Here is a 14667-nt window from a genome sequence, read left to right on the forward strand (position 1 = left end):
TTTTAATTTATCCATCATTTATTTATTTTACATTTTTTTTCCCCCCAAATTGTTTTCCTGCCACATCCCACCCTATGTTTTGAAGACGTGTGAAGGCCGAAACTGTGCTCAATCATGTGGAGAAAATGTGTGTTTGTGTGTATGTATATATACATGTACATTATAATATAAACACACACAAACACACTATTATTTCTGCACCTCAGCTTTTATACACACACTCTGACTCATTCACACTCGTTACTCACCACATTTATACATAAACTGTACGGCTGATGCTGACGTGACTAACAGTGAAGCTCCTCTAGCAATCATTAACAAGTCATAAGCTGAAATAAAACGACGATTCCTTTTTTAAAACGTGCTTCCAGATCAATCGAGGACATAAAGCTATATATTTAATTACCATCGAAATTGTTCCAGTAAGGAAATAATGAACGGAGGGAAATTCTTGGAACGTGAAGACCGACGTGTAGCAAAACACGTTCCACAGAACAACTTGATATGAAAAGTATAAAAATCCAAAGCAAACAGAGAGAAAATGATCATTGTAGGTATCGTTAAAAGTATGAAATGAACACATGCACTGAAAATAATTACCCCTGGATTTTATTAAAATATGAATAATTCATATCAATCATTAATATGTATGAGTATATATATGTAATATAATATATATAAAAACCAGCTTCATGAAGACCTTGTGGATGAATGAATCTTCACTAATCTCTATTAAATCTAGTGGAACATCTTCCCAGAAGAGTGGAGCTTATTGTAAGAGGAAACGTGAAACTGGATGTTAAGTGCATATTAATAAAATAACTAATATTAATTGATAAAAGATGTTTATCTGTTTGTTTGTGGCTCCTTTTTTAACGCTTGTTTAATCCAATTTTTCGGTGCAAGTGATCATTCGATTTATTTTGTGTGTCGGTGTGTGTTGGTGTGTGTTACCTTCACTAAGCGGGTCCAGTGTGTGGATCATTAGCTGAAAGATGCTGTTCCTCATCAGGCTGTTATGCAGCGATGCCGAGCTCCCGCCTCTCTGCAGCCGTGGCTTGGCCTGTGATTGGATGAGAAACCTGTCAATCAAATGTCTCTCTACAATGACTGATCATGAAAAGATGATGATGTATCAAACCCTGATTCAGGAGTCACCTGAACATCTGAACATCCTGAAGTGAATGACCCATGTTCGAATGGGGTGATGGGATGTAGGGGTGAGGGTGAAGGGAGCAGAGCCTGCTGATGTGGGAAAGCAGCACGGATCTGCAGAGGGGAGGAAAAGGGCACCGTTCGGCTCGCCGCCATGGCAACACGTCAGCTAAATTTGAAGGAGTCAGCTGCAGAGACTCTCTGCAGGTGTGTGTGTGTGTGTGTTTGTGTGTGTGAGAGACAGTGCTTATTCATAAACCTTGAAACGTTTCGAAGGGCAATAATGACATAAAAATTGAGCATGAACTGTTGTGTTACATAAGTGTTAAAGTCGTACAGTATGAACATTTCAGTAACAATGTTTCAAATAGGAAGTCAAGATGTTGGTTTTTTGTATCTGCTTGTATCAGAAAATTCGATTAGTTAAAAATAAAAAAAATTGACTAATCCGACCACATGGTGCCGTGTGCTTTTCAGCCATTTTCTGTCCTCCATTGACATTTTTTTGGAGTTTCTGGTCCATCAGACTCTACTGCTGAGATCAATCTGGGAAGTTTAGAACCTGAACTATACATCTGCATCATCTGAGTGAAGAACTCATAGAATTCAGATCAGCATAACCTGATTCTGAAAACACACAACTTTCTCCTTGTAAAAAACAAATGTGTATGTCATCAACATGACTCTGTGATTATCAACAAGCTTTTCATGCTTCCATTCCACAAGGTTTTAAACTGCCTGGATGTTGTGTAGCTGGTTTGTGTGTAAAATGCTTTTAGGATGTGTATATCGAGACTTCCTGACAGGTCCCCTGGTGGTCTAGTGGTTAAGATGCAGCGCTCCCACCGCTGCGACCCGGGTTCGATTCCCGGTCAGGGAACCATCCCCAGCCACTCTTAGTGCCGGTCCCAAGCCCGGATAAATTGGGGAGGGTTGCGTTAGGAAGGGCATCCAGCGTAAAACATGTGCCAAATCAAACGTGCGGAGGATCCGCTGTGGCGACCCCTAACGGGAGAAGCCGAAAAGAAACCATATATCGAGACTTCCTGTGGTTGTATGTGGTTTTGCAGAATAGTGTGTAGATAGACGTAGTTTACCTGAATGTTGTGTAGCAGAATTTTTCATAGATGGATGTTGTGTAACAGCATGTTGCATAGTTGTATGTATGTTAGCAGGATGTAGTTGGAGGTTGTGTGGCAGCATGTTGTATAGCAGTATGTTGTGTAAATGGATTTTGTGCAGATGAATGTTGTATAACAGCTTGTTGTGTAGTTGGACGTTGTGTAATTGGATATCGTGTAACAGCATGTTGTGTAGCAGTATGTTGTGTAACAGCATGTTGCACAGTTGGATGTATGTTAGCAGGATGTTGTGTGGCAGCATGTTGTTTAGTTTGATGTTGTGTAGATAGATGTGCAGATGGATTTTGTGTAACAGCATGTTGTGTAGCGGTATGTTGTGTAGATGGATGTTGTGTAACAGCATGTTGCATAGTTGTATGTATGTTAGCAGGATGTAGTTGATGTTGTGTGGCAGCATGTTGTGTAGCAGTATGTTGTGTAGATGGATTTTGTGCAAATGAATGTTGTATAACAGTATGTTGTGTAGTTAGATGTTGTGTAACAGCATGTAGTGTAGCAGTATGTTGTGTAGTTAGATGTTGTGTAACAGCATGTCGTTTAGCAGTATGTTGTGTAGATGTATGTTGTGTAACAGCATGTCGTTTAGCAGTATGTTGTGTAGATGTATTTGTGTGACAGCATGTCGTTTAGCAGTATGTTGTGTAGATGTATATTAAGTAACAGCAGGTTGCATAGCAGTGTTGTGTAGATGGATGTTGTGTAACAGCATGTTGCATAGTTGTGTAGCAGCAAGTTTTTTAGTTTGATGGTGTGTATATCGATGTTGTGCAGATGCATGTTGTGTAACAGCATGTTGTATAGTTAGATGTTGTGTAACAGCATGTCGTGTAGCAGTATGTTTTGTAGATGTATGTTGTGTAACAGCATGTCGTTTGGCAGTATGTTGTGTAGATGTATATTGTGTAACAGCATGTCGTGTAGCAGTATGTTGTGTAGATGTATATTGTGTAACAGCATGTCGTGTAGCAGTATGTTGTGTAGATGTATATTGAGTAACAGCATGTCGTGTAGCAGTATGTTGTGTAGATGTATATTGAGTAACAGCATGTTGCATAGCAGTGTTGTGTAGATTGCGAAATTGGATGTATGTTAGCAGGATGTTGTGTAAGAGCATGTTGTGTAGATGGATGTTGTGTAACAGCATGTTGTGTAGATGGATGTTGTGTAACAGCATGTTGTGTAGTTGGATGTTGTCTAGTAGCTTATCTGAATGGGAATCATGTTTTTCCATTAGCTAACACGCATACAAACAAGACACAACCAACAAGCACACGGAGAAACATGCAGACAAAAGACGTAGACTGGACCTACCGACAACTTGCTCTCGTCCTCCGTTGGCACTGGACTAACCTTTACAGAAACAATACAAAAGCGTGAGAGAGGGAGAGAAAGAGAGAGAGGGGTACAAAGGCAGAAAGAGAAACAGAAGACAAGGACGTGAGACGGGAACGAGTGAACGTTAAAGACTCCACGTAACACACAACAAAACACACAACAAATCAAGTCAGGTGACTGAGGTTTGTTACTCCGTTACATCAAGTATCATTAAACCTTAAGTGCAGTGAGTTGAACGGTTTGTGTGTGTGTGTGTGTGTGTGTGTGTGTGTGTGTGTGTGTGTGTGTGTGTGTGTGTGTGTTTGTGTGTGTGTGAACTGAATTGAATTTTGGGGATATTGGGGAGGTGGTAGCTCACTGGTTGAAATGTTGGACTTCTGATCAGAAAGTCGTGACATTTATGGCATTTGCCAGATGCCATTATCCAGGGCTTACATTTATCACATTCATACAACTGAGCAGTTGAAGGTTGAGAGCCTTGTTTAGGGGCCCAAGAGTGGCAGTTTGGTGTGGCTGGCATTTGAACTACCTTTGGATCTGGAGTGGTTAATGCCTTAACCACTAAGCTACCAATGCTGGGCCCTTGAGCAAAGCCCCTTAACCTTTCAAATGCTGTAAATGTTTTTTTTTTTTTTTGCTAACGCCATAAGTTTTAGTTTGTTAATCTGAATCGAATGAATCTAAAGTCCTGCAAGAATTTACTCTACATCTTTACTTATCTAGGACCAGTTTCAATACCGACCAACTCCCCCTTTTCCATATTCCCCCATACTGGAATGGAAAGGGGAGCGGCATTAGTGCTTAGCGCTACATTAGCCTGAGCTGAGGTTTCTGGAAGGTCATTTCCCTCAGGTTTTAAAATGCAGCAAAAATCAATTCCTTGCCTCTTGATGCTCCAGCTCCCCCGAAAGACTTTTATTGAGCTGTAATCTTGCGGACACAGCGATATCGCTCTGTGTGTGGTGGTGGTGGTGGTGGTGGGGGGGTGCACGCACAAAACTGCTAAAAATACCACTGTCCATCACGACCCAGTGAAACCGCCACACGTTGAGCTCACTCACTCTGAAGCTGCTGGCTGGAGGAGGACTTTTAAAGCTATGGTCAGCAGGCTGGTGGAGGATCAACGCCCTCAGGCTCGGGAAATTGATGTCGATATTCTTTTTTTTTAATGCATTGTATAAAGATCTCTAAAAGTGGTGCATCAGCAAACACCAAAACACACACACAAACAGATTTTTTTATGGGTGTGTGTGTGTGTAAAAGCAAATACAGACTTCATAGCCTTTTTTAATGGCAAATGGCAGATTTCTTTTTCACCCAGTGACTTACAATTACTTCATTTATACAACAAGGGGATTTATCGTGGTGGTGTGAACTCACAACCTTCCGATCAGAAGGACAACATCTTAACCACTTTCCTACCAGTTCCCTTCACCCCACTACCACTTTAGGGCCTTGTTCAAGGGCCCTGCTCTTATCCACTGAGCAGTAGCAGCTTCATGGTGCTGGGAATTAAACCTATGACCTTTCCAATTGGAAGTCCATCATCTTTTTTTAAACCGCTGCTGATTTTCCATTCGGCCCTCAAAGACTCCTGACAATCAACGACTTTGAGAGGTACAAAACACACACACACACACACACACACACACACACACGCACACACACAACAAATCAAGTCGCTCGCTAATTAATAGCCTGATTTTCTTCAAGTAGATCTTATTATAGGAGACTAATTATGGTACCTTATTATTGGCCTTGTCGCCAACAAAGCAGCGCAAGACCCAACAGACCCTAAACACACCCATCGGGACAGAGTCTTAAACACAGACGCTCACAGTCTTTGCATTACCTCGTGTGCAGGTCTGTTTGTTCTAGCTAGTTTGTGTTATCTTGTGTTAATGTATATTGTATGGCTGGATGGTTAATATTGGACTTTTGAGATGGAGGAAACTGCACTCTGCCAAGCTTATGAGGTGGGAATAACTGGGGCAGTTCGGGCTTAAAGTATGTGGCAGGAACATGGCACAGAGTCCTGAACCTTCTCTTCTGACTTTGGTATTTGGTATGTTCAGGTTTAGTCTGGTTTTACTTTTCCGTAACTTTTTGCTTGTCAGTATTTTGACTCAGTCTATAAATCCAGCAATGTGATTTGCCCAATAAGGCTCATAGTGGGTTCCTGCTACCCTTGATGTCTACTCACTGTCTGTTACACAAGCACCATTTTTTTCCTATTTTGCCCTCCTGGAAATTCAAATGCACCAGGAAAGAGGGACAACCAACACACCAACCCTTAGACCACACTCGGAGGAAAGTGCTATCTGCCCCCTTCTGCATTCATGAGCTCACAGACACTCACGATCGGCCAGTGTCTTTTGATTCCGTCCACAGAAATTATAATCATGGTCCTCACACAACTAAATCCTATCTGCCAGCTCAGTTCAAGTTCATTTTCAGCACATTTAAAGTGTGCTGTGGTCACTCAGTGGTTAAGGCTCTCTGTTACTGAATGGAAGGTCGGGGGGTTCAAGTCCCAGAATTACCAAGCTGCCATCCGTGGGGCCATAAGCAAGGCCCTTAACCCTCTCTACAGCAAATGTATCATGGCTGACCCCATCTTTCCAACATTACTGAGATATGCGAAGGAAGAATTTCACTGTTCTGTAATGTTAGCTTTCAGAAACAAACCCTGAGGGGAAACGGCATGAATTCGTGAACTTCTAAAACCTCAAAACATTTTCAGTCATTAGAAAAAAAAAGAGATGGAAATAGGTGAAACAGTAGATTATTCATATGATACATGCCACAAATAAGTTTAGGTAAGGTTGTAAGTTCAAATCCCAGCACCATGGGTGGGCCCTTGAGCTTGGCCCTTAACCCTTCTGCCAAATGGCATAAAAATGTAAAAAGCCCTCTTTACCCTTCTACCTTTTTTAACTGGACCGATACCTTACCCAAGTTCACACTGCACACTCACAGATAGAGCTTTGGATTATGGGTAAATCCGGTGATAAATTGACACCGATTCAAAAAACAAGTGAGCTGTGGAAGGTTTCAGCCAGAAAACTTGGTGTTGAAGTAATGTGATGTAAAAAAGGAGAAGAACTCGTGCTGTGTTCGTTTCTTTGCGACGGAAAAGAAAACAGATGGGCGATAAATGAATAATAATAATAAAAAAAAAAAAAAAACAGCTGTGGGTTCAGGCCTAGTTTCTTCGTGGTATTTGGTGCCTCGTGTATAGCACAGTGTGTGCTTTAATTAAAATCATGACGAACGCAGCCGCTTTGCCCTTTTGCTGTCGTAAAAAAAAAAAAACAGCTAAAGGATATGTAGAACTTTGGCTTGTTTGATCAACGTCCGTGACGAAATGTGTTGCCAGATTTACCTAGAATATGCAACTTCATTCTTTGGTGTCATAAGGACCGTTTCTCTATGATTTTTGCTCTGCCAGATGCTAACCAAGCGGTCATAGTTTCCTCTTTTCATGTCACCATTTTGCGTCCAGTTCTTGTTTTACTGCCTGATTGTGTTCGTCTGTGGTTTGTGTTAAGTTCGTGTTTAGATTGCGAACATTAGTTTAACACCATACGAATTTCAAACTTGTACAATTGTCGTTCTGTATCATTATCATCATTAGTGATTTGTTTTTGGATGTGGTGTAAACACTAGACATTTACCTCTCGTCTCAGACAAGCGAGATCTCCGAAAATAACCCCGAGAGCTGTCTGTCATGTCTATCAGGCCAGATGAGGAAGTAGAAACTGGATGTGCTCGTTTTTACAATATTTTGTACACGAGCAATAAGTGCTGTATGTTCTGCAGATAGAACTGGAGGTACATGGTATCTTGGGAAATAAATTTTTTGTATAAAATTCTGCTTTATAATTGGCTGTTCTTAGTGTAGAGGTCACAGACAATAGGTTTAAGATAGAGGAAACTACGCTGCCATGCCAAGGTTATGGAGTGGACTAAACTGGGGATTCCCAAGACTACTCCATAGCAGGGCATCTGAGGCTGAAATTATGCGGTTTAGTTTGTTAACAGTTTTCCTCATCATCTCTTGTCATATTTTGATCCTATTATAAACCAAATTAAGCTCCTACTGGGTTCCTGTTACCCGCGTTGGTTACCCAAACACTTCCCCACTATTTTGTTAACTTGTATAATCAGGATCTTAAGATATGCTAAATCCTTTCCGCTAGCTCAGTTCAAAATTCCTTAAAATATATGATTATCGGTGGCAGATAGTAAGGAAGTAAATGCTTTTATCGTATCTGTACTTTACTGAAGTATTTCCATTTGTAAAGACGTTTACTTTACTATATTTTAAAGTTAAATATCTTACTTTTACTCAATAAATTTTTCAAGACATTTTTATATCTGGTCATGGACTGTGTGTATTGTGTTGTATAGTATAGTGTTATTTATGTCTGTACTTTTTTAGAGTCACCAACAGCTGGAACCAAATTCCTTGTGTGTCAAAAAAAAAAAAAAAAAAAAAGATGAAATAAAACCAGTTGTTTTCCTGTTCTGTCTACAGGAAGATGCAGCTCTACCTCTGCCATGTTAATCTGTATTTTATGTGACTCTCAAGACACGCCTCTGTCTCCGTCCATAACGTTGCGATACGTCATATTCTCCGAGAGAACGCGCTCGAGAATGGGTTTAGCGAGGAGAAATCTATCTAAAATATCTGACAAATTATTGTTATTTTTGTGAATAGTAAAAGTACTACTAATAATTATAAAGAATTGAATTTTTTTTGACAGACGCAAATATGTTAAAAATTATTCCTCAAAATACAAATGGCAACTGATGCACACTTTAATATCGCTGCATCGCATCGTTAACTTTTATGCCGATGCACAGGTTATTGGATTTCCAGCATCTCCTTGGATTTGGATTTTTTATTTTCTTATTTCTGAGATTTCAAAAATACCTTAATGGGTCTTTTTACAGTAACAGACTGCCCCACTGAAGCTGTTTATTAAAGCAGTTCTTGTCTATGCTTAATGGATATTTACTCGTATAATAAAAAAACTATTTAGCCTTTGCATGACTCAACAAGTACAGCATATGCACTGTATCTAAAAAAAAAAAAAATAAGTGCAGCCTGTTTTAGTGGTTTAATTAGTTTCACGGTGAAATCAGCTAAATTTACAGCACAACAGTGAGTCAGCTCTTAGTCAACACACACACACACACACACACACACACACACACACACACACACACACACACACACACACCTCAGCTATACATGCATGCATGTCGAGATCACCTTGAAACCTTGAATACAGTCAGAGATCCTCTCTTGGGCCCAGACTAAAGCCTCTAGACATCCATTTGGGTGATTTTAGTGAGTCAGCTCAGTCATTTCGATAATTAGCCTTTTGCAGAAGTAATTACAGAACCTGATTGCAATCTGCTCTTTCTCTATTACGCAGCGCCAAAACCACACATCCACTCACACCCACCATGTACTAAATGAGGAATGAGGAACCTGCGAGAAAGTCATACATAGAGTACATAATCTAACTGCGCAATCTCACAACCTTTCGTGATACAGTCACGAATTGTAATCTATTGATTCGTGTATATAGACACGAATTTCCCTTGATTTTCTATCTAATGTGTTTCAATAGGAAGTCTTTTTGGTGCCTCCACCAAAGTTTTCTTTCTGCCACTGGATGATGACGATGTATTGTTTTGTGTTGTGATAGATTTTTTGAACCATTACTCAACATTTCGTCAGGTGGTTCCTTCCAGTGAAAATACAGGTAATAATTCTCTCTGCTGATTAAGCAGACCGTGGTAAATAGGGATGCCCACGTTTATTACAGTATAACTCTAAACCTAAATCTGACTATATTTTCTGCCATAATCTCTGATAAAAATGGGGAAAAAAGATGACCTTCGGCATTACCCATGATCCTCCATCGCTATGGAGACGGAACCAGACGGAGGCGGTCGTGCTGAGTAACACGAAAAAAGAGGGAAATGTGTGTCCGTGAACACGAATCTATAGGCAGACAGACAGACAGGCAGACAGGCAGACAGACAGACAGACAGACAGACAGACAGACAGACAGACAGACAGACAGACAGACAGACAGACAGACAGACAGGCAGACAAAAGTTTGTAGACACCTGACCATTAGCTTAGTATGGTCCCTATTTGCTCTTATAATAACTTCCACTCTTCTGGGAAGATGTTCCTTTTGTCCTTGGACAAAACTGTAGATGGATTTTAACCCTTTTTTTTTTTTTTATACTTACTAACAATCCATGCATTTACTTTTGACAAACATTAGAGCACAGTTAAATTATTTCGTCACATATCCCAGCCGTGTTAGGAAGCTGGGGTCCCCTAGAGTACCGAGGGTTAAGGGCCTTGATACAGAGGCCCCAAGAGTGGCAGTTTGTCGATACCGGGACTTGAACCCCCGACCTTCTGGCCAGTAAAGATTTTGGTATTGACAACAAGGTTTAGGCTACTTGAATTGTGCCCTCGTGACTTCTAATTAATGAGTTTGGATGAAATTTGTTGAGATTTTCAGTTGGTTTTTTTTTTTCTGTTTTGTCAGGAAGAAAATACACACACACACACACACACACACACACACACACACACACACACACACACACACACTGCAGATGCTGAATGAATAATGGTGGAGTTGTTCTAGAATGGTTGCACCAAGGACATATTAGAGATTTTGCAGCCTAAATATTATAGAGTACAAACACACACACACACACACACACACACACACACACACACACACACACACACACACACACACACACACACACACACACACGGCAGATCATATCATGCTTCAGTAAGGGGAAAGCCGTGTCCTTGGTGCAGTGGCTGTACAGTGCCTACTACATTAGCTTATTACCTCATCTTTTAAAATAGCTTGCATTGATTGAGCTTCAAATTTCTCTCTCTCCATCACTATCTCTCTTTATCCCTTTTCCTCTCTATCTCTCTTTCCCTCCCTCTCTCCTTCTCTCTTTCTTTCTGTTTTGCCCTCCTCCCCCACCGCCATCATCTACAGGTGACCTTGCAGCCTTGGACTAAATTGAGAAGTGAATCTTATTTAGATACATGTACACACACACACACACACACACACACACACACACACACACACACACACACACACACACACACACACACACACACACTATAAACTGCATAAGGAAGTCGACAGAACACAGAGTTGTATTTGATCGAATGATACATCTGCGTCCAAGTGTATATGTGTGTGGGTTAGTGTGTGTGTGTGTGTGTGTGCGCATGTATCCGAGTGTGTGTGTGTGTGTGTGCGCGAGCGTCATGCTGCAGCTCCAAGCTGCACATTTCCATTCGTCATTCAGAGCATTTTATGATGGAGATGAGCTCTGGCACTGACACAATGATCCGGAGCAACTGTAATTAAGTCCAGTACACAATGCGCACACACACACACACACACACACACACACACACACACACACACACACGCACAGATGCTCATGCATACACATCAGAAGGCTATACATGCACACATGCACAGGACATACTATATATGTGAAGGTGCACCCATGTACAGCTGCACACACACACACACACACACACACACACACACACACACACACACACACACATGCATGTACGCATAGTTAAGTTTCCACGGTGACAGGCTTTTACTAAAAGCTTATTAAAGTCTGAAGGCTCATTAAAGCTTCATGGACATAGAAGTGTTTCGAGCCCATAAGCAATAAATCGCTGGGTGACTCAACCCTCAGTATCTCAAACTAATCCTGAGGGATTCTGCTCACTAGGTCAATTCATCTTCATGTGTTTATTTCCTTTTCCTGTTTTTACAATGAAAGAAAAAACATTAGCTGGTCATTTTATGTTCAAAGTCTTCGGTCTGGACCCAGAAACTTCCTAACCAGGTGTAGGCGCTGATGCTGAAGACTTCTTCAATCAACATTGAATAACCATCTCCTCAAAGCTTTGGGGATAAACAACCTCTTAATCAAGACTCAAAATACGAGGTGGTATCAAAAGGACTAGTTTTGTAACACGCTAGCAGATGGCAGCACAAGGCTTCACGCACAGTCACAGGGAGCACCGACCTTCATAAATCATTGTGCAAAAAAGACAGAGCTGTGCAGCTGGTGCCATTTTGACCATGTGCGTTACCATGTCTGCAATTCTCACCACAAAGATGAAGATTCAGCTCAAAGGTCCTCCTTTTGAGACCGTTGCGGAGATCCGGCACGGATCGCAGAAGGTGCTTGACATGCTTCGAAAGAAGACTTTCAGGACAATTTCTAGAAGTTGCAGGACCTCTGGGAGCGCAGTGTTGCTGTGCAACGGGATTATTTTGAAGGGTATAGTGCGCAAATGTAGAAAAAGTACTTCATGTAAAGGCATGGGCATGGAGAAGTTGGTGTCAAATCCATTATGATCTCAGATTTTGAGATAATTTATGAGTTGTTTAAGAGCTCCTGGTTGCACAACTTCCACTGACTGTAGAAGACTGTAGAAGGTTATAACTCAATCACACACTACGGTGTTTGTAATGTTTTACTTCTCACACTCTTGGTGTCACCGAAATGAGGACGGTTTCCCCTTTTGAAATCTGGTTCCTCTCCAGGTTTCTTTCTCATACCATCTAAGAGGGTTTCTTTCTTGCTGCAAGAATCTTCTTCTTCTTCTTTCGGCTGCTCCCATTAGGGGGCGCCACAGCGGATCATCCGTCTCCATACCCCCGTCCTCTACATCGGCCTCTTTCAAACCAACATGTCTTTCCTCACCACATCCATAAACCTCCTCCTTGGTCTTCCTCTTTTCCTCCTTCCTGGTGGCTCCATCCTCAGCATTCTCCTACTGATATACCCCATGTCCCTCCTCTGCACATGTCCAAACCAACTCAATCACACCTCCCTTACCTTGTCTCCAAAACGTCCTACATGCGCTGTCCCTCTAATAAACTAATTTCTAATCTTGTCCATCGTCGTCACTCCCAACGAAAACCTCAACATCTTCAGCTCTGCTACCTCCAGCTCCACCTCCTGTCTTTTACTCAATGCCACTGTCTCTAAACCATACAACATCTCAGGTCTCACCACAGTCCTATAAACTTTCCCTTTCACTCTTGCAAATACTCTTCTATCACAAATCACTCCTGCTATCACAATCTTCTCCATACAAAAATTTAAATATAAGTGAACTGGTTTTATATTGGGTAAAGCTGCTTTGAGACACTATCCATTGTGAAAAGTGCTCTAGGATTACAATTTGAAATGAAATGAATTTACACGTTTTTAGTGTTAGTACTCTGTGTTACTATAAGAAAAACAAACTTTGTTTTCATTTCATTTGTAGAACACTTAACAATGGACATTGATGCCTGTATACTTATCCTTAAATGGAAGGCCATCAGGGCCAGCAAGGCCTTCTGCATGTTTAAACTAAAATCAGAATCACTGACTTTTGTTTTAATTTGTAAAATTTATTCAATTGCTTCCAATACACTCTTCATTTTATACCGTTGTCTCTTTACGTGTAATTTTACATTAAAGTTTCGATCCAATCAAATTTAGCTTTAACCAATCAGATTGTGACTTGCTGACTCCAGGGCCATCTAGCAGGCGTACAATAACGTCAGCATTTTCATGTCCTTTGATCGGATGGTCAGAGAGCGCACTAGTCAGAGCTCGCAACCCGCATCTGTAGCAATGAGCACAATCTTAAATATTCATGTGGATTTATTAGCTTTTTTTTTTTTTTTCATTGCACCAAAGCTGACAAAGGAAAAGAAACCGATTTGGGCCCAGATACACTTACAAGATGGACTTTTTTAGGAAGAGCTGGACGTCGTGAGGGAAATTCGGCCCAAACAGTTCAAGACCGTTTATGACAGTTTATTAAAGTGTATTGCACCGGAAATGTGGGAGGTGCAGTTGTGGCTACAATGAAAGGAGACTTGTTCTTGTGTTCATTGGGTTTCTTGCTTTAGTAATGACATTTATTCTTACTGTATGAGATTCCTGTCTGTGATGCAGCGCTCTGTTTTACTGCGCTTCTCTATAATATTGATGGTTTCTATAGACGTGGCGTCATAATGATGATATTAAGAGGTAATTTGATTCAAGTACAACACCACTGAATGTCTGGGGGTAAAATGCACATGCCGCCACTGAAGTTAAAACTCCCTGAGATGTATTGTACTGAAACATTGTGGTAGTCTAATGATATTCATTAAAGTCAAAATCCAGTCTTATAGTTCTTCAGGCTGTTCATGTGGAACCATCCTCAGCTACACAGTGTGGTCTCTAATTGAAAAGAACTCCATCCAGAGGTAGAGCGTCATTAATAAATAAATAAATAAATAAACAAACACCTGGTTATTATATGGAATAAAATCGACTTAGCAGCGGTTTAATTCAATCCATCTCGGGAAACTATGGACCTCATAGCGCACAAAGCAGTCACATTCACAGGCATATTAGCAGATGGCGAAATATTTAAAACAGCGTAATGTGATACCAGGGTTCAATTTCAAGTCCTCGTGAAGTTTATTTCCAAGACTAATACAATCAGTGCGTGTAATCAGCGGTGGCTGATTGCTTGGTTTCACGCCCCACATGGGCTATTTCTTAAAATCGCATTAGGCTGGAAGGAAAATTTCCTCAGGCAGGTAGATATCATCTGTGAACGTTAACACTCCGAACTGGATTTTAATTAGGATTTAAACAACCGTATTCAATCTGCAAGACGTGCGTATAATCTGTTAGGGTAATCCGTATGAGGGATTTTTTTGCTCGAATCCTGGAGACTGAAGTGTTTCTTGCACCCAAGACACCTCATCCAGGTTATAACGGACTTTGTGATGAGGTTATACTCCAGATCAGACACGCTAGGGGAATCCTCTAATTCGCATTTGCAAGAATGGAATTTGAGGTTCATTGCTGCATTGTACATCTTAGGGGTGGAGCAAAACCTGGTGGGTGGAGTTTTAGATGATAT

At 40.9% G+C, this 14667-nt stretch overlaps 1 protein-coding gene across 10 annotated transcripts in view; it reads right to left on the reverse strand.

Annotated features, from left to right (window-relative positions):
* The window catches only part of LOC310721095 (solute carrier family 24 member 2), a 62838-nt gene that overhangs the window by 34880 nt on the left and 13291 nt on the right, over nucleotides 1-14667 (reverse strand). For 4 of the 10 annotated variants that reach the window (XM_083532388.1, XM_083532391.1, XM_083532389.1 and 1 more), the window contains exons 3-4: nucleotides 3609-3647; nucleotides 955-1063 (exon numbers count right to left, since the gene is read on the reverse strand). In XM_083532388.1, coding sequence (XP_083388514.1) covers nucleotides 955-1063; nucleotides 3609-3647 — 148 coding nt within the window. Of the gene's footprint in view, nucleotides 1-248; nucleotides 330-954; nucleotides 1064-1158; nucleotides 1270-3608; nucleotides 3648-14667 lie in introns of all 10 variants that reach the window. The other 6 variants (XM_083532390.1, XM_083532392.1, XM_083532384.1 and 3 more) reach the window with 4 other exon arrangements.

The sequence above is a fragment of the Silurus aristotelis genome (assembly GCF_946808225.1).
Source record: "Silurus aristotelis genome assembly, chromosome: 27".
NCBI classification, from domain to species: Eukaryota; Metazoa; Chordata; class Actinopteri; order Siluriformes; family Siluridae; genus Silurus; species Silurus aristotelis.